The 19,119-nt window shown below is 38.1% G+C and overlaps 1 protein-coding gene across 1 annotated transcript; it reads left to right on the forward strand.

Annotated features, from left to right (window-relative positions):
* Positions 1-10,562: 10,562 nt before the first annotated feature.
* Positions 10,563-18,082, forward strand: LOC111586947 (protein TBATA-like). Its single transcript, XM_035942248.2, has 6 exons — positions 10,563-10,619; positions 10,883-11,095; positions 13,608-13,778; positions 13,899-13,987; positions 14,320-14,469; positions 14,786-18,082. The coding sequence occupies exons 2-6, from the start codon at positions 10,909-10,911 to the stop codon at positions 14,855-14,857; spliced, it is 669 nt and encodes a 222-aa protein (XP_035798141.2). The 5' UTR covers positions 10,563-10,619; positions 10,883-10,908; the 3' UTR covers positions 14,858-18,082.
* Positions 18,083-19,119: the final 1,037 nt, after the last annotated feature.

Consider the following 19,119-nt stretch of genomic DNA (forward strand, 5'->3'; position numbering starts at 1 on the left):
ATTCCTGATTCCATTTGAATATAAAGATAACAGCATGATCTCTAGGTTTAAACTAATCTACACTGATGTCCAGGCAGTAGTCTGTGTTTTTTTAGCCATGCATTCAATATGATTCTATGGATTAAAATGTTGCTCTTTCAGTCGCTCCATTTTGGTCTTGTCTGAAATCCCATTGGATAGATTGTCCAGTGAAATTTTGTAAAAGCATTTATGGTTCCCAGAGGATGATTCCAAAAAAACTGTGGTGATTCTTTGTGCCAACAGTAGTTTGGAAAATTGGCCTCTGAATGAAATAAGCTTGGGTAAACCTAAGCTTCCATGTAGCTCCATTATCAAAGCAAAATGTGAATTTCTCAAATACTTATATGTTAAGAACTTTGAGTGTTTTGACAAAAATATGGCAAATTATGAGGACAAAAATATTTAAATCTGAATACAAACTGGCACTGTATTGAACCATCAAAAACAAATGTAGAAAATATATGATCTGTCATTTCTGGCCCACGCTAACAACCATGAGAAATGTCAGGGTAAGCTTGTTATCATGCTGATGTTAGTATGTACAGTAGTGAAAAAAAGCTTACATACACTTGTAAAGACTGTGCATATTGTGGCAATCTTGAATTTTCAGTGACTGCTATAGCTCTTAATTTTCTATGCTGGAATGAACGAAACACGTGTCTTTGTCCCAAAAAACATTCATGCATGTTGGTTCTTGTGGATGATTATCTCCACATTCTTCAGGAAAACCTCAAATCATCAGCCAGAAGGATCTTGGATGGAGTTAAGTGTTCCAACAAGACAATGACCAAAAACATGGTAAAGGAATGGTTAAATCAGGCAAGAATTAAGGTTTAGACTGGTTTTAACTCCTGACTTTAACCCCATTGAGAACCTGTGGACTGTGCTGAAGAAACAAGTCTGTGTGAGTCAACAAATTTAGTTGAACTGCACCGATTCTGTCAAGATGGGTGGTCAAGGACACAGCCAGAAACTTGGAGATGGCTACTGAAAGCATCTAGTTGAGGTGAAAATGACCAAGGGATGTTTAACCAAATATTACCATTGCTGTTTGCACATTCTTTTTGAAGCAGTGGATTTTGTCATATTTCCAAAGTACCTGTCATCTATGAAAAAACAACATGCATGATTGTTTTTTGTGACAGAGTGTGTTTTAATGATTCCATGACAATAAATTCAGAGTTACGGGAGTCACTGGAAACTCAGGACGACCATGAAATACATGTTCTTTGCAAGTCTATGTAAATCTTTGTTCACAAATGTAGTTTGTATTCATGGTGCAATGCAATGCATAGCCCTGAGAGCTATGAATGTTGCTGAAGAAGAACTGTTATGTGTCTGTACATATACAGCGAGACTTAATGAAGAGTGTCTGCAGTGGGTGGGCGGCTGACTTCCACCAAAGATAGGCAGAGTTGTGAAAACTCAGCAGTGTAGGCCGTTGGGGTGGCGATTAACGGCAGCTCTGAAGTTACCGAGATGGCAATCATGCAGATGAAGTAGATAAAAAAGAGGAGAATGGAGCTGCTGTTTTTACAGATTGGTGGTCAGAAGCAGTGTGAATATGTTTTTAAATCCAGAAAAAGGGGTTAAAAAAATCTTCTTCTGCATTTTTATCATCAACTTTGAATAGACCGTCTGATGAGTAATCAGTAATGTATTCTACATCTATTTAATAGATGTATGTTTGTATATTTTAATATAATGTATTTTCCTTTCACTGTGTAAGAATGACCGAGCTGAGCCAGAAAACAGTCCTTGAAGGAGGGCTGAAAAACAAAAGCAAGAAATTCTCTTGAAATGGAATTGCAGATGGAATGACCTGCTTAGCCTGCTGGACCTGGTTATGTGGAGGGAAATGAATGGATGGATGAATGTGTCGGCATTGAAGAACGGTCTGTGTGCACCTATTGCTATTCTGCTGTGGGTGGAAATACATTCCGGTTTCTTTGTATGTCTTTACCCCAGTCAGTCAAAATCATATTAGGCATGCAGCAATGGAGTTCCTGCAAAATCACCTCTGAGGGAATTTGTTTTGGTGGAACATTTGTGCATATAGAAGTGAGCACCTTCATTAAAATGGCTAATTCACTGAAAGAACCAAGTGGACCTGCCTGCCATTTTCAGCACGGTGACTAGCACTGTGATTGTTGCTTTTTCCAAAGTAAATGGGAAAACAGTAACACTTGAATAGCAAAAGGGGAAAAGAATATTACATGAAATGCTGCTGGAAATGGCAGGCACCTACCTGCAACAGCACATTTGGTGAGTCAGACTAAAAATGTGTTAAGAACATGTCCAATGGTCAGGATTCTTTTTTTTTTTTTTTTAAAGGCTTTTTGCTGTCTAAAATGGGGAGGAAGTAGCTCAAGGGACATTCAGATTTGTTAATGAAGAGTTATTGGAGCCTTAATTCATTCTGTTTTGTTAATGAAATGAGTAAGAAACCACATTTTCAGAGATTTGAGAACTGATAGGACTGATTATAGAGTTGAATCTATGAAATCAAGTCTTTCAATACTCAGCCTTGTTTTATCATCGTGTTTAATAAAGCTTTAAGTCTGTTGTTTTTAGACTTTCATAGTAAATGACTCCTTAAGCGTTTCACCTTTTTCTCCTGCTGTTTTGTTTTCTTTTTTGCATTTAGCCACACTTTAATCTGTAGTTAAAACTTTTTACTGTGTCTCTCTGCTTCCTGACTGTTCCACCTGCCTGCAGTCTGATTGCAGCAATGAGAATCAGCTGCCGTAATTGACTCACACCAGTCACCTGTTTGCAATTCCACCTCCCAGCATATAAGCCAGCTCTGTCATTCACTCCCTGCTCCACCATGGACGCGCACATCCTGCGTCGACTCGTGACCACCAGAGCTTTTTGGACACGACGCTGCCAGTTCCTGTATGGGTTTCCTACCTACCCCTTCAGCTGAGTTTCTTCCCGTTGTAAGTATCCGGTTTTGATGGATTAGTTTAGGTTATTCATTTATGGTTTTCTTAAATTTCCCCTCTGTTGTTAGTTTAGAGTCTTTGTTGAATTTTGTAGTCTTGTCTGTTTTCCTAATCAGATTTTGCTTGTCTGCTTTCAGCCCTTCCTCCCTGAATCTTCCACCTGCCTTCAGTCTGATTGCAGCAATGAGAATCAGCTGCCGTAATTGGCTCACACCAGTCACCTGTTTGCAATTCCACCTCCCAGCATATAAGCCAGCTCTGTCATTCACTCTCTGCTCCACCATGAGCTCTGATGGCCTGCGTCGACTCGTGACCACCAGAGCTTCTTGGACACGACTCTGCCCTTGTACCCCTGCCGGTTCCTGTATGGGTTTCCTACCTACCCCTTCAGCTGAGTTTCTTCCCGTTGTAAGTATCCGGTTTTGATGGATTAGTTTAGGTTATTCATTTATGGTTTTCTTAAATTTCCCCTCTGTTGTTAGTTTAGAGTCTTTGTTGAATTTTGTAGTCTTGTCTGTTTTCCTAATCAGATTTTGCTTGTCTGCTTTCAGCCCTTCCTCCCTGACTGTTCCACCTGCCTGCAGTCTGATTGCAGCAATGAGAATCAGCTGCCGTAATTGGCTCACACCAGTCACCTGTTTGCAATTCCACCTCCCAGCATATAAGCCAGCTCTGTCATTCACTCCCTGCTCCACCATGGACGTGCACATCCTGCGTCGACTCGTGACCACCAGAGCTTCTTGGACACGACTCTGCCCTTGTACCCCTGCCGGTTCCTGTATGGGTTTCCTACCTACCCCTTCAGCTGAGTTTCTTCCCGTTGTAAGTATCCGGTTTTGATGGATTAGTTTAGGTTATTCATTTATGGTTTTCTTAAATTTCCCCTCTGTTGTTAGTTTAGAGTCTTTGTTGAATTTTGTAGTCTTGTCTGTTTTCCTAATCAGATTTTGCTTGTCTGCTTTCAGCCCTTCCTCCCTGAATCTTCCACCTGCCTGCAGTCTGATTGCAGCAATGAGAATCAGCTGCCGTAATTGGCTCACACCAGTCACCTGTTTGCAATTCCACCTCCCAGCATATAAGCCAGCTCTGTCATTCCCTCCCTGCTCCACCATGGACGTCGCACATCCTGCGTCGACTCGTGACCACCAGAGCTTCTTGGACACGACTCTGCCCCTTGTACCCCTGCCGGTTCCTGTTTGGGTTTCCTACCTACCCCTTCAGCTGAGTTTCTTCCCGTTGTAAGTATCCGGTTTTGATGGATTAGTTTAGGTTATTCATTTATGGTTTTCTTAAATTTCCCCTCTGTTGTTAGTTTAGAGTCTTTGTTGAATTTTGTAGTCTTGTCTGTTTTCCTAATCAGATTTTGCTTGTCTGCTTTCAGCCCTTCCTCCCTGAATCTTCCACCTGCCTGCAGTCTGATTGCAGCAATGAGAATCAGCTGCCGTAATTGGCTCACACCAGTCACCTGTTTGCAATTCCACCTCCCAGCATATAAGCCAGCTCTGTCATTCCCTCCCTGCTCCACCATGGACGTGCACATCCTGCGTCGACTCGTGACCACCAGAGCTTCTTGGACACGACTCTGCCCTTGTACCCCTGCCGGTTCCTGTTTGGGTTTCCTACCTACCCCTTCAGCTGAGTTTCTTCCCGTTGTAAGTATCCGGTTTTGATGGATTAGTTTAGGTTATTCATTTATGGTTTTCTTAAATTTCCCCTCTGTTGTTAGTTTAGAGTCTTTGTTGAATTTTGTAGTCTTGTCTGTTTTCCTAATCAGATTTTGCTTGTCTGCTTTCAGCCCTTCCTCCCTGACTGTTCCACCTGCCTGCAGTCTGATTGCAGCAATGAGAATCAGCTGCCGTAATTGGCTCACACCAGTCACCTGTTTGCAATTCCACCTCCCAGCATATAAGCCAGCTCTGTCATTCCCTCCCTGCTCCACCATGGAGTTGCACATCCTGCGTCGACTCGTGACCACCAGAGCTTCTTGGACACGACTCTGCCCTTGTACCCCTGCCGGTTCCTGTATGGGTTTCCTACCTACCCCTTCAGCTGAGTTTCTTCCCGTGGTAAGTATCCAGTTTTGATGGATTAGTTTAGGTTATTCATGTATAAATCCTCATAAACGTTTAAAACCCACACAGGTGAATTTCCTCATGGATAAAATGCAGTGCTTCATATATATGCCCTAGTGTGTGGCTTTCAGCTTTCTATACTTCAATTTCACATTTTTTTTTGATGTATTCCTCCCCCAGACCATCTGCTACAAAGCATTACCGGGTAACAAATACACCTGATGAAGATCAGAAATATTCAAGCAGAAACCTTCAGCTTCCACGAAGGTGGAAATCATTCTGCCATGAAGACCTAACAACCTTCAAAGACAATTTGAAAATGGGTAAGAAATGAAAGCACACACTGTTTAGTCTAGACCATCATTTGTGCTGACATCTGTGCTTTTAGATTCTATCAAGACGGGGAAAAAAAACTGATAAAAGTGTAGTCTGCGTAAAATACATCACCTGCTTAAGCGTGACTGGCTGGATTTTGAACTGACCTACTGATAAATGTTTCAAAGGTGACATGGACCTTCCTGGAGGATGTTGCACAAGGAGTTTTGTCATTGTTGCCACATTCTGGTGTCCATTCCACTGGATTCCATTTGACTGCATTGATTGCCTTTTGTATTTATAGATTATCATGAGAAATTGCAAGAATTGATGCTTTTATGTTTTGTACAAGTTTGTTGTCAATAAAAACAAAAACCTTTATTGAAAAAATTGTTTGGATTGTAAACTATTGTCACAGGAAGAACCTCGGTTGCTGCAACTTGTTGCTGTTATTGTTGCAGGAAGAACGTCGGGTACTGCAACTTGGTTCTCTGTTATTGTTGCAGGAAGAACGTCGGGTGCTCCAACTTGGTTCTCTGTTATTGTTGCAGGAAGAACGTTGGGTGCTGCAACTTGGTTCTGTTATTGTTGCAGGAAGAATGTCAGTCGCTGCAACTTGGTTCTCTGTTATTGTTGCAGGAAGAATGTCAGTCGCTGCAACTTGGTTCTCTGTTATTGTTGCAGGAAGAATGTCAGTTGCTGCAAGTTGTTGCTCTGTTATTGTTGCAGGAAGAATGTCAGTCGCTGCAACTTGGCTCTCTGTTATTGTTGCAGGAAGAATGTCAGTCGCTGCAAGTTGTTGCTCTGTTATTGTTGCAGGAAGAAGCGCTGCGTCACCCTGCGGAGCGCTGCGTCACCCTGCGGAGCGCTGCGTCACCCTGCGGAGCGCTGCGTCACCCTGCGGAGCGCTGCGTCACCCTGCGGAGCGCTGCGTCACCCTGCAAAAACTCGACTCGACTCGACTCGACTCGACTCGACTCGACTCGACTCGACAAATTCTTCAATAGAAACTCTATGGTAAACTAAATGTAAGAAATCTATAAAAATACTGATCAGGTCTCCTTCTGTAAATCAAAATACCATTACTTACATGCAATAAAAACAATTTAAACCACACAACAGATGGTAAAACTAACACAATCATTTATACACATGGAAACAAAAATGTACTGCACCAAACATTTCCTACCAAATTCATATGACAACAATCCTACAAATCTGAATAACAACTTCATCTAATACCCAACCACACTTACTATCATATTATTCATGATTGCCACAAACAATTTATTAGAAACAACTGCTAACTAACATCCAAACAAAATCCATAAGCACTATATATATATATATATTGCAAACATATAATACCTGTAAACCATTTGTATAAATGTTGTATTTGCACACAATTGCATCCCTCTGATAACATTCACACAATCTCTACCATAACCCAATAAAATCCCTTCACATAACTTTATCATTTTTGGCATAAATAAAAGTGTAACTGGCACACTTACAATTTCATACTCTAAACATGGACTATGAAAAACAACACCACTGCAACACAGACTTCATACCACACAACAAACTCAAAAAGATTTTCCTATACTTTTATGTCATTACCACTAAAACTGTCTTTCATATTAAAACTTTCCACAATCTAACCATTTAACATCATTACCTAATTTCAAACACTAAACTAATTTTGTTCTTTTCTACAAACAACTAATCTGCACTACAATTAATACCACTATTTAATTGACAAACAAGGCCTCTTCGCATCACACTCAAAAGTGTTCCTACAAGAATCACATACAATGTTCCACATCTAATCCTGCTTTTGAAACATAAACTTGATCAAAAATTAATTTACTTATGGGGTGCCTGAAACTCCTACAACAACCATTTTAGAACTACGAATGCAAACATTATCAGTGAAACATACAACAGAAAATATACCTCCTTTATCAATTAATATCTCCAATTTAATTACATAATAATGCACAGCATTTCACAAGATATTTTAGAAAAATATTGATATGTACAACTTGTAATATACTTTAATAATTTCACCAATTGATCCTGCTATCTATTTACTCTATAAATGTTACAAACAAATTAAATAATTTTGTATTATACCCTTAAACTACAGACATTAAAAGTTTTACACTATTTTATTTACTAGAGACACATTAATTTACTTAATATAGTTAACTTTTAAGATTACAATTAATTTAAATCCACCACAAATAGAATTTTAGTTTCTCAGTATTGAGCACACCAATACCAAACCATTACATGCTGAACTTATATCACAGAAGAAATCCATTTTATTTTAAAAAATAATTTTGAAATGATCCCTTTCCTTTTTACTACTGATCATATTACATTTTCAACACAAGAATATTAAACTCTAGTGCTTACACAATTACAAACGTTCCATTCTACTGACTAGCTCCTTACTACTCTGCAGTCTTCGGCACAGTGTCTCATTCTCCTATACTTCCACCATTGTCTGCATTTCCACTCTGTTCAGGGAACACCCTTCTGAGAAAAACAACACTGAAGCTGATCTATGAACTGAAACATATATTTAACCTTTGCACATCATTCAATGGAAAACCACAATCCTTGTACATTTCCATTAACACATGCATTGACTCTATCCACATACTACTATGCCATGACTGATTGGACAGTCTATACCTCTAAAAAATCTCAGGACATACACTCCCTACAACTAACCCAAACACCACTGCATTGTTGTCATTAATATCACAACCCATTCCTAACTCCAGCATTTCCTCAAACCATTCATTACATATTCACAGAGGCTCATCATCATCATCCTACACACAAACATCAACCCTGTAAAGTTTAACAATAGAGCATGCATGTTTAAATACTGCCTTTTTAACCTGCTCTGTTAACCATGTCTGCACATCGAGGTTGTCAGGTCACTGGACATTCTCAGTGGGAAGTAGATCAAAAGATTCCTCAACCACAGACCACTCTGTTCCAAAACACACAGTGCAACAATAACTTCATTCTTCATTCCGGAACCACAACATTATACAATATAGCTGTAACCCACAACCAATCAAGATATTTCATCAGACTAGTGAAAGGATCTGATACACTAAACACTATATCTCTGGCCTCCACCGAGCTCCAAACCTGACACACAGCTGTGTTAACAATCATGCATTTAGGGAAAGCTGCATTAGTTTTACAAAGCTCTGACTCCTCCATCTGATCACTTTGAAAACAAACACATGAAGAACATGCAGACTGTTAAACCTTTTTCATCAACTCATCATTACTCTGTCCTTTTTCTACATCACCATTTCCTGAAACTGAGCCTGATCCTGAGTCAGGTTCTGTGTTAAATCCAGATTCAACCTCTTTATTCTTTATCTTACTCCATTCTTCCTGAAAATTAACAATGATCTTAAGTTTCTCATCTGTGTTCTTAGCTCTGACTAATGACTGAATTCCTGCTACACTGACCACCATAAATGCATGAAATTTAACTTTACCTGTGAATGCATCAGACTTAGATTCAGAGTGTTCTTTATGAAAAATATTAATTGATTTCACATTTGAACAACGACTCTCACCTGATTTGGACTGATGACAACCCATGCTTAATTTCTTTCACTCAACAATACACATTCATAGATAAGTGTAATATGACTGTGCAATAATGTAGAGAGATATGGGCAACAGCAACAAAGAGATATTTGCAATAGAATCATGTGTAAATGTTAATTAATTAGTGGTTGGTAGCTGCCTCAACATCTCAACTTCTGTCTGTTATGTCCACTAAGTGTTATCATTTTATATATGTGTATATATATATATATATATATATATATATATATATATATATATATATATATATGTGTGTGTGTGTGTGTGTGTGTGTGTGTGTGTGTGTGTGTGTGTGTCTATATGTGCATGTGTGTATGTGTGTATGTGTATATATATAATATATATATGTGCATGTGTGTATGTATATATATATATATGTGCATGTCTGTATGTATATATATATATATATGTGTGTGTGTGTATATATGTGTGTATGTATATATGTGTATATATATGTGTGTGTGTGTGTATGTGTGTGTGTGTGTATATATATATATATATTTTTTTTTTTTTTTTTTTTGTTCAGTTATGGTCTTATGATGTTCCCTAATTTTGATCTGCCAGTGAGACTTTACACAGAAATTAGCTGTATGACTACAACCCATTGTATTTACATGAAAATGTACATTAATACAAATTGTACCATTTCAAAAAGAAATGAATAAATGAAATAAAATGCACACACAGAAACAAAACCACAATGAGGACAAACAGCAGGCACATAGCCATCACTCTCAACTGCATCTGAACTCTTATGTGTGTCAATTTTCAATTATGATCAGGGAAAAATTCAGTTTGATCTCTAAACAGCTTGTTTCAGTGTATGTCACTTTAAATATAACTGCTGTCCACACCCACTTCAGGAAGAAAACTCTCTCTGCATCTATGATCAACCACACAGAGCAAAACAGTTGACCAACCAGCACACTGCTGAGCCATGAATCAGTGCAAGATCAGGGCTTTCAGTCACTCCTAACTTTCTCTCTGAACAATTATTTTACCTTGAAATAATTGCTGAATTCATTGTCCATCTGTTCATGTTAACTCATCACTGCACTGGGGTTGTTAGATAACATTGCAGTCATAAAATCAGTGTTTTAACAAAACAGAACAGCAGTTTGGAAACTTGCCAGTGAACTTTTTCACACTTTTCCACAGTCTGACAACAGAAAAACTGAATAATAGCTAAATAAAAACAGATTTATCAGGAACTGGACTGCATTAAAATGCATATATGCATGAGCAGAGGAGAAGCTAACATCTGCAGATAGTTTTTAGGGTTAAAAATGTCAATTAAAACACATTTTTCTGGTAAGACATTGTTTTTTTTCTCTTGTTCCTCCACATAGAACTACAGCCAGATAAAACTACATGTGTGGTCAGATGCAGTGTCTCTTCTCTCTGCATTAATTTCATTTTTCAGCTGTTCATACAATACATAATTATAGAATATTATACAATAGGTAAATCGCACTTGCTTTGCACATCCAGTCTAAACTCCTGACTGAGTGTGCCAGTACACAGATGCCATTGTTTAGTTGAGGTTTCTTAGCAACCAAAGCAGCACAAACATTGACTACCAGAAGTTTGGAGCTGCACCCTATTTTCAGAGGTAAAGTGGTCCTTCAATCTTATTTTCTCAAAATGTGTTTACCTGATGCATTTCTTTCCAATCAGACACAAAACACACATTACTTGTTCTTGAAGTTTAGTTAATGAAGTCAGAGTTGTGTGCACCAGGGTAGTTGATAGGTTTTCAGGTGTTTAGTTTTTAGCAACTTTGAAACAAAAAACTACTACTATAATAAGATTTTGGTGTTTCTGTCACATCATATCAAAAGAGCTTTTCACTTCTTCTTTCTCCTTCTGATTTAGACAAAACTACCATTCGTCACTCAGATATGTTGACAGCACCAGACTCCCGGGGAACGACAGGAGAAAGGAGCCACAATCAAATAAATCAAGACCCATTCAACGCTGAATTTACCAAGACACTGACAAAAAGCAGCCCACACTTTGGGGCCTTGAGTCACCACTCATTCTTCTCCCAGCACAACCCTCATCCACACCGGGTGACACATATTCAAGGTAGGCAGAAAAAGGTCTCTAAACTAACTCCTTTCCTTTCCTTTCCTTTCCTTTCCTTTCCTTTCCTTTCCTTTCCTTTCCTTTCCTCTTCTTTCCTCTCCTTTCCTCTTCTTTCCTCTCCTCTCCTCTAAACAACTTTCAAATAATTATATGCATTTTTTAGAGCTGTGTTTAATTGTTACCACTCATTATCATGATCATTACTGGATGGAGAAATGAGCAATTATTGATCACCATAATTGACTCTCTATTCAACACAAATTAAAAAACAGATTATTTCTGACACCTGCCTGTGTTTCCATTCAGAGGGAACTGTAGAGAATTTTCACCTGACTCTGCAGTCTCCCTGAGCTCTTCGCACTTTAGCATCTATTGATTGATTATTGATTTCATATTGAGTAATTGGTTTGGTTAACAACCAAAAATGCACTTTATGGTTTCTTTCGTAGATCAGCATCAACTGAAAGTTTAATAAACAAGCTTAGAAACAGTAACTGATTCAAGCTGAACCTTGATTTCCTTCTTAGTTCAGAGAGGTTTGGAACATGATTTAAATTTCTATTTATTGTCATTATTTTCATCATTTTTGATTCATTAAAAAAAAAGAAAGAAGCACGAAAACAAATCTTACATAAAAAAGTAAAAATGAAACACTAATGTTTTGTGGACATGTTTATATTAAGACATCATTTGCAGATTGTTTTAATCATGACAAAAAGTACCTTTTGTCCTGTTTTGACTCAGGCTTGCTGATTTTCAGTCTATTCTACTAAACAAAACAGCAGTGTTTTGAGCTAAATGCTAACATGCCTGCATGTAAATACTAAAAACAAAGCACAGCTGAAGCTGACAGTAGGATAATTAGTTTTGCAACAATGGTCAAAAACCTCAAAAAATAGAGAACAGTCAATTTGGCCCAATGGCTTTGTAAGATGAAAGTAAATCAGTTGCATAAAATGCTTAGCTGAAAAATACATAAAATATTGAAGTGATTTCAGGAGTGCATGCAGTGACAGACAAAACAACAACACAAACAACACACAATGGAGAAAAGACATGACGACAAGACCCGCTGCAAAGTTAGCAGATGGTTTAATGGAAACTAGCTGTGATGATGTGGAGATGGAGAAGAGGAGGATAAAACGTTCAGCAGCTGGGAGAAAGTGACAGAACTGCAATGATTTAAAAGAATCTACAGCCTGATTGAGTCATGGATAGATTATTGGATGGGAGCAGAGACATCGAGATTGAGAGTGAAGTGTTTTGGCTGCATGGGAAAATGGAATTGATGGAAAGACTAATGCAGCAGGAAAAGCTCATATTCATGAGGGAACAGATCTTCCATATTAAACACATGTACAAGCTCCTTTTCAATAACAACCCAAAATTTCAGTCTTCTGGTGAAGCTACAGGAAAGATCAGGGATACCATGCATGTTATATAAAAATGTTCACAATTGTATTCAAAATTGCATTGGAAATCAAGCTTTTTACCTTGTAAACATGTCTATAGTGTTGTGTATATGCTGGAAGGCAAATCATGAATTAAATTAGCAGTCGACACCATGGCTGAGCATTTCCACCCTAAAATCACAGAATCTCTGGAAAGATTAGACTTCCAGAGTCTCATACAGAACAAACCTAAGGAACCAATCCTCAATTTCTTGGTCAAACATGTATGGATAAATTACTCCAGTATTACTACTTGCCATTATGTAGTGCAGAGTAGTTTTGTGGTGTTCAAGCTGAGTTGTAGGTGAGCTGCAGTGCTTGGGCTGCAGTGAGTGGCTATGGGTGGGTGGGTGCAAAAAAACGCAGGGATTTCATAGATTGGCACATTCTAGAAGAAGCAACAGGGTATACTTACTTCTGAGCCATTATATGCACGGATTACTTTCTGGGAGAAAAATTCTAAATATGTAAAGTTGATGGACAGAGATGAGCTTTTAGACTTGTTAGCAGATGCTAAGACAATTCATGCTGCTTGAATAGCTTCCTATTACATTAAAAACTGTTCTGTTAATATGTTCATGTGATAATTTTGCATGTGCAGCTTATTCTGATTCCCCCAAGTAGGGTTTTCTCTTTAAAGCTGCCAAGCACTTTGAGGCTTTGCGTAAAATTTCTACCACTGGAAAGTCTCACACCCACATTTTCAGGTGGTGATGATTTGAAAATCCATTAAATAACAAGATAAATGAGACCATTAACCCTGACAGCATCCATGCCTGAGATTAGTAATAATTCACAAGTTACATACACTTCAAATGAAATATTTCATGGCCTGCTCTTTGGGCACCTGTATTACCAATATCTTCCATGAAAGAGACGACTGCTTTATTGGTAGAAGAGTCACTTTTCTCCTTGATGTGGCCATGAAGTTGCTGCATTTAGTCTCAGCAGGGAATCTAATGGCTGTAGTTCTTCAGGGTACAGGTTTAATTGTCCCTTACTTCTGAAGTACTTTATCTTCTGTTTGCATAGTCATTACCAAGCTGCTCTCCCATCCACAGGACTCAATGGCAGGCCAATTTGCATGGTACGAGATGACTGGTGTGTCACCTCATCATTATTTCCTCATCCACTTCTCAAGAGCCACGTCCTCAGGAAATCACCCGGGCCCACTTTTACCTTCCCACTCACTCAAAACCTCCATGCAGTCAGCGGAAACAATAACAAATCAGGTGAGGTTTAAGTGCGTACAGGGCACCTAAATTTTCTCATTACTTTTCTGAAGCTGAGCCATGAAAGAATGCAATTTAGATTTAGAATAATGAGAGTCATTTCCCGTATTTATTTCGCAGCACTGTTTTCAGAAGCCTGGAGGGATGAACTTAAAGAACTTGTTGCAAAAGTCAATCTGTCTTTTCGAGCACAATTGGGAAAAAATGAGGTATGTATATTGCTGTAATCCAGACAACAACACACTTTTTGCCTAGCTACTGTTTTTGCCTGAAGCTACAACATACCTCTTTGCACTAAAATTTCAGTATAATAGTATAATATGCCCTTTTCTAGCAGTAGAGATCACCTGAAGTGGAATTTTTAATTGTAATATGGAAAAAGAAGCTTTTGGCATGCAGAAACATTGTATACAGTGCAATTCTAGCTATAAAGTGCTTGACAAAAGGAAAGAATCAAGCTGCTAGCATGGCAGTGTTCTATGTATGGCTCCTCCTAGCCCCTGTAGATATTAAACTGGATGCATGTATCGATATATTCCAGGACCAACCTGAGGATGAATTTGTGCGCCAAAAGACTCAGTATTCAGCTGATACTGGGAGAATCATCCCTCCATCCAGCAAGTCTTACCTGCACAGATCTCATTCCCAGCACCTAAAGTATCCTCAACCCTTCCAGGATCAAGAACTCACGGTGACTCACGGCTCCACTGATCTTGAGTTCCTTTGTAATCGTCAAAAAGTGGCATTTTGGGGTAGTTTGGCGTTGAAATGAAGCACAGCTAAGTAATATTTTATCTCAGTAAAGAAGGGTTTAAAAGCAGATTTCCAAAGTCAGAAATAATTCAGAGAGCAAAGCTTTTGGTCTAAAGTTACACTTGTTAAAAAATAGCCTTCGACGCAGCTTTGTCACAGAGAACCACGGGAGATTAATGAGGCACTTGATGTAAGTTGTGAAGTTTTTGTGGATTGTGAGCTAATGCTGTGATGGTCTGCTGCTCTGGTGTCAGGTTTTGGAGCTGCTCTGTCAGATCCTGCAGATAGACTCACTGTCCACAGTGCAGCAGTGGCTTCTGGGTTAGGGTTAGGGTTATAAATACCACCAACTCTCACTTACATTTGGAGTCTCCAGACTAATGCTTTCTATTGCAGGAGCCTTTCAAAGTCTGCTTCCACCCACAAATGGTATAATATATGACACATTACAAGCCAATGGCAGTGAATTTATATCAACTAGGCATTTCTCAGATGGTTGGCAAATGGTCAGAATGAGTTTGCTGCTCAGATCTTGCCCTACTTTACATTTAAAAAAAAGACATTTCTGTACACTGGCTTTGGGTTTTACATGCTAAATATTTTTCTAATATCAATTCTTTAATGAATACTGCAATTTAATTCCTTTTTAAGTTTCTATCGGCATATAGCTTACTAAAGGTTATTCATCAGATGTTTTGCAAACTGGTGCGGTTAAGGTTTTGCATTATACAGTCAAAAAAGAATCAGAATTTTTACTGTGTCACCTGCCGACTGCTGTAGAGAATCTGATGTTCACCCCAGTTATGACAGACAAGTTAATAAAACTATGGACAAATACCCATAATTACACTCTAAATGCCCTATACATATCAATTCTTAATGTTTAGTCAGTTTCATTAAATTATTTGAACATTTTATGAGTTCAAAAATATAAAAACAGCATAAATTATAAAATTAGGGTTCAAAGAAGTATCACCTGCAGCTTTGTTATAAATTTGTAGTTTCCAGACTGATTTATACAGTCTGACACTATGCACTTTTCCCACACACTCATGATTTATCAAATGGCACATTAAACGTTAGTGACAATTAATTTATATCAATAGAGGGGTTTGTAGGCCCACAGCATACATATTTTTGGCAGTTATTTGGTCACGTTGAAAATGCAAAATGGATAAAAATCTGTTTTGTGGCTCAAATTTTACACTAATGCTCATTACTGTACCCTGTTCTTCGGTCTAACATGCTTAATAGCCTTCTGTTGTCAATTTATTGAATAGATTTCCTATTTAATGTTTTCTCTTCTCTACTTATTATATTGCCACATACGCTTCTATATGTTATTCATGGCTCTTCATTCAGTGTCTTGCATCACTTGTGGCCATGTGCCTGAATTATACCATAAAGAAAATAATCAGACTGTTTTATTTTTTACTTTGCCTCCTGCAGGCCACTGATAGTTAATAATAATAGTAAATGATAATAAATAATAGTTAATAATTTACAAAAGCATCTAGAAATACCCATAACTCCATTGTAAATGTCCTCTGCAGATGGCTGCAATCCAAACTGAAATACTCATTCTTAGATATTGTTAAAAATAGAGTCTTATCAATACATATCTCTCTCAAAGTATGAAAATTGAGTAGTTGGTAGGTCATATCAACCACAGCCCAGAGGCAATGCTCTTAAATCCAGCAAAAGAGGGACATCTACTTTCTGCACAGCGCTGATTATTCACTACAGGGCATTTAACATGCGACTGATTGTGTGCAATACTTTTTTAGGTAATGACTGATCTTATTGATGACAGACATCTCAGAAACTTGTCAATCAGATGTGGTACCAGTGGCATTATAGCTCATAGTAATGGATCTCTCTTATTATAATTCTTTGGCTTTTAATTCACTTGGTGAGCCACGGCCGTATAATATTGCCTTGAATCGATTAAAAAAAGCTGTGCACACTTTCTTCTTCTTCTTTTTGGTGCAGTGTGCAAATTCTCATCTCAGCTGACTATGGACCATTGTTGCTGTGCTCTGTCAGGCTGATTAAATACCACTCAGAAATGGTCATGATTTCCTTATGGCACTAAAGTTTCGAACGCAACGACGAATTCTATCACTAGCTTATAGAAAAGGGCTGTTTTTTTTCCCATAAATCCTAGAAAAATTTTCTGACTTCCAGACAGGCGAGGGGTGACAATGTGCAAGACAAGTGATTGCTAAAGTATTGCAAAACATCCTCAGGCAGACATAAATACCTGCACATAATTTCATGGCAGTCCAATAGTGGTTGAGATATTTCACCGAAAGCAAGTCAGAGGTAAAGCAAAACCTTTCGGAAAAAAAGTCTGGACTTCAGAGCGTCTGTGCAAGATATTTTTCTGATCAATGTTGTATGCAGGGGCACTTTTCAGTCTATCTGAGAGTGGTTGCTACTAGCATGGTTAAAAACTCATTCACATGTTGCACAATACCACTTACTTCCCTATAAGCGCAGCATGCACCTGAAGGCCGAGAAAATGGCAAGCATGAAAAGAGAAGTGCAACCAAAATAAAATAGTCTTAAGAATCTTTTCACTTTGATAGACAATCGCATGCTCATATATGAGTCCATTTCTATTGGCGAGAAGATGATTGAAAACACAGGCTTTCATTGCCTTTCAATTATATTGCTTATTGTAGTTATAGTTACATAACTACGTGACAGACTTTTCTCTGCAAACGTAACAATGAAGTAAATGGTGCCTTTATTAGGAGCTATTTCCAGCCACAGAAGCATTTGGAGTGCTAACAAGTTTTTACCACATGGCCACCTTTTCATTACTTTTTCATTACAAAACCGATGATAATTATGCACATTTATTAACTAATACTCTGAACAACAATAAACAACAACAGACAGTGAATAAATGCAAATAAACTAGTGAACTGTGATTGTCACTGGAAGCAGTTGGCAGAGAGGTGTTGAATTTAGAATTACTTTGAAATCGGAAAGCCAAATTGGAGAACATTACTCCTTTGTGTTATGGGAACATCCTCGTATGTGGACATTAAAATATTCTTAAAACACTCTTTGAGCATTTGATCAAAACCTTTTCTTTAAAAAGTAATTATTGTAACGTGCAAGTTTATTATCCAGTGTTGTGGGAACATTTCCTGCCAGCTGGGTTCTTACCAACAACTCTGTTAATGTAAAAGTGACAGTTTAGAAAGAGGTTGTGCCATTACAGATCTGTCGAATAGGAAAGTTAACATTGGTTCTGACCACTGCTCCATAACAAGTTCTTTAAAAAGACAAAACACCAACAGAATACAAGCCAATGTGGCTCACAGCTTCCTGCATTTCAAATTTAAGAATAGCTGACAGCAAACAAATTACATATTGCCAGCTGGAGTCGCACCATAAGTTGTCAGAATGAAAATATATATTTAAGAAAACAAAGCACGGAAATGTGATTTTTTTTTTTACAAAGACTGCTTAAACGAAAGATAACAACAGTGATGACAAAAGTGCAGTAACCCAATGAATGGGAGCGCTTCACATGGGGAAACAGTTTAATTAACTTTAGATAACTGCAAGTCTTTGACTATATATATATATATATATATATATATATATATATATATATATATGCACATATACATATACATACATACATACATACATACATACATACAGGCATACATACATACAGTAAATACATCTTTAATGAGAGAAGGGCTCAGTGCATCCAGAGAGGTCCCCCAGCAGCCCAGGCCTATAGCAGCATAACTAGGAGCATAACTAAGGGACGTCAGAGAAGAAGTCAGTTGTGCCTGGTACATGCGGACTCCAGCTGACCCCCTCACGATCACCCAAGTCAGCTCTAACTATAACATTTGTCAGAAAGGAAGGTTTTAAGCCTGGGCTTAAAAATAGAGAGGGTGTCCGCCTCCTGAAACCAAACTGGGGTCTGGTTCCACAGGAAAGGAGCTGATAACTGAAGGCTCTGTCTCCCAGTTATCAGGTGCCTCTCCTGTACAGTGTAGCTGCTGGAAATTATTGTTGTTTAAAAATTCACAGCACTGCCAATGTAAGTGCTTCCTTATTAACATTAGGAGTTTAAAACAAACGTTTTTCCTGTGACAAAATACATCCCTGATCCATTGCTGCTGTACCCACCCACTTTACCTACCTTGAATCTGACGTCTTCACTTACTATGCTACCTACACACATCTTTAAGAACATATAGAATTTGTCTTGGCTCTTAATATTTTTTTTTATTTGTTATGTCATTTTGTCATCGTGAGTTTTCTTTTGCTCTTCTTCATTCTATTAATTTTCTGTCATTTACTCTGTTGTTTTATTCTCTGTGTTGAGTACATTATAAAAACATAGCTGGCATACAATGGGTTTGTGTGACAGGTAATATGTGTCTTGTGTACAAACAAGAAGGCTGTGTTTTTCATGTTCCAGAAAACATGTTGGGTTGAACAAGGAAAAAAACTGAATCTGCAGAATTGAGATAGAAAATGCATTTTTGTGAACCCTGACCAGCACTTCACAGACTTAATGAGACACATTTGTTGTCCTGACACAAGG

The sequence above is a fragment of the Amphiprion ocellaris genome, chromosome 4 (genome assembly GCF_022539595.1).
Source record: "Amphiprion ocellaris isolate individual 3 ecotype Okinawa chromosome 4, ASM2253959v1, whole genome shotgun sequence".
NCBI classification, from domain to species: Eukaryota; Metazoa; Chordata; class Actinopteri; family Pomacentridae; genus Amphiprion; species Amphiprion ocellaris.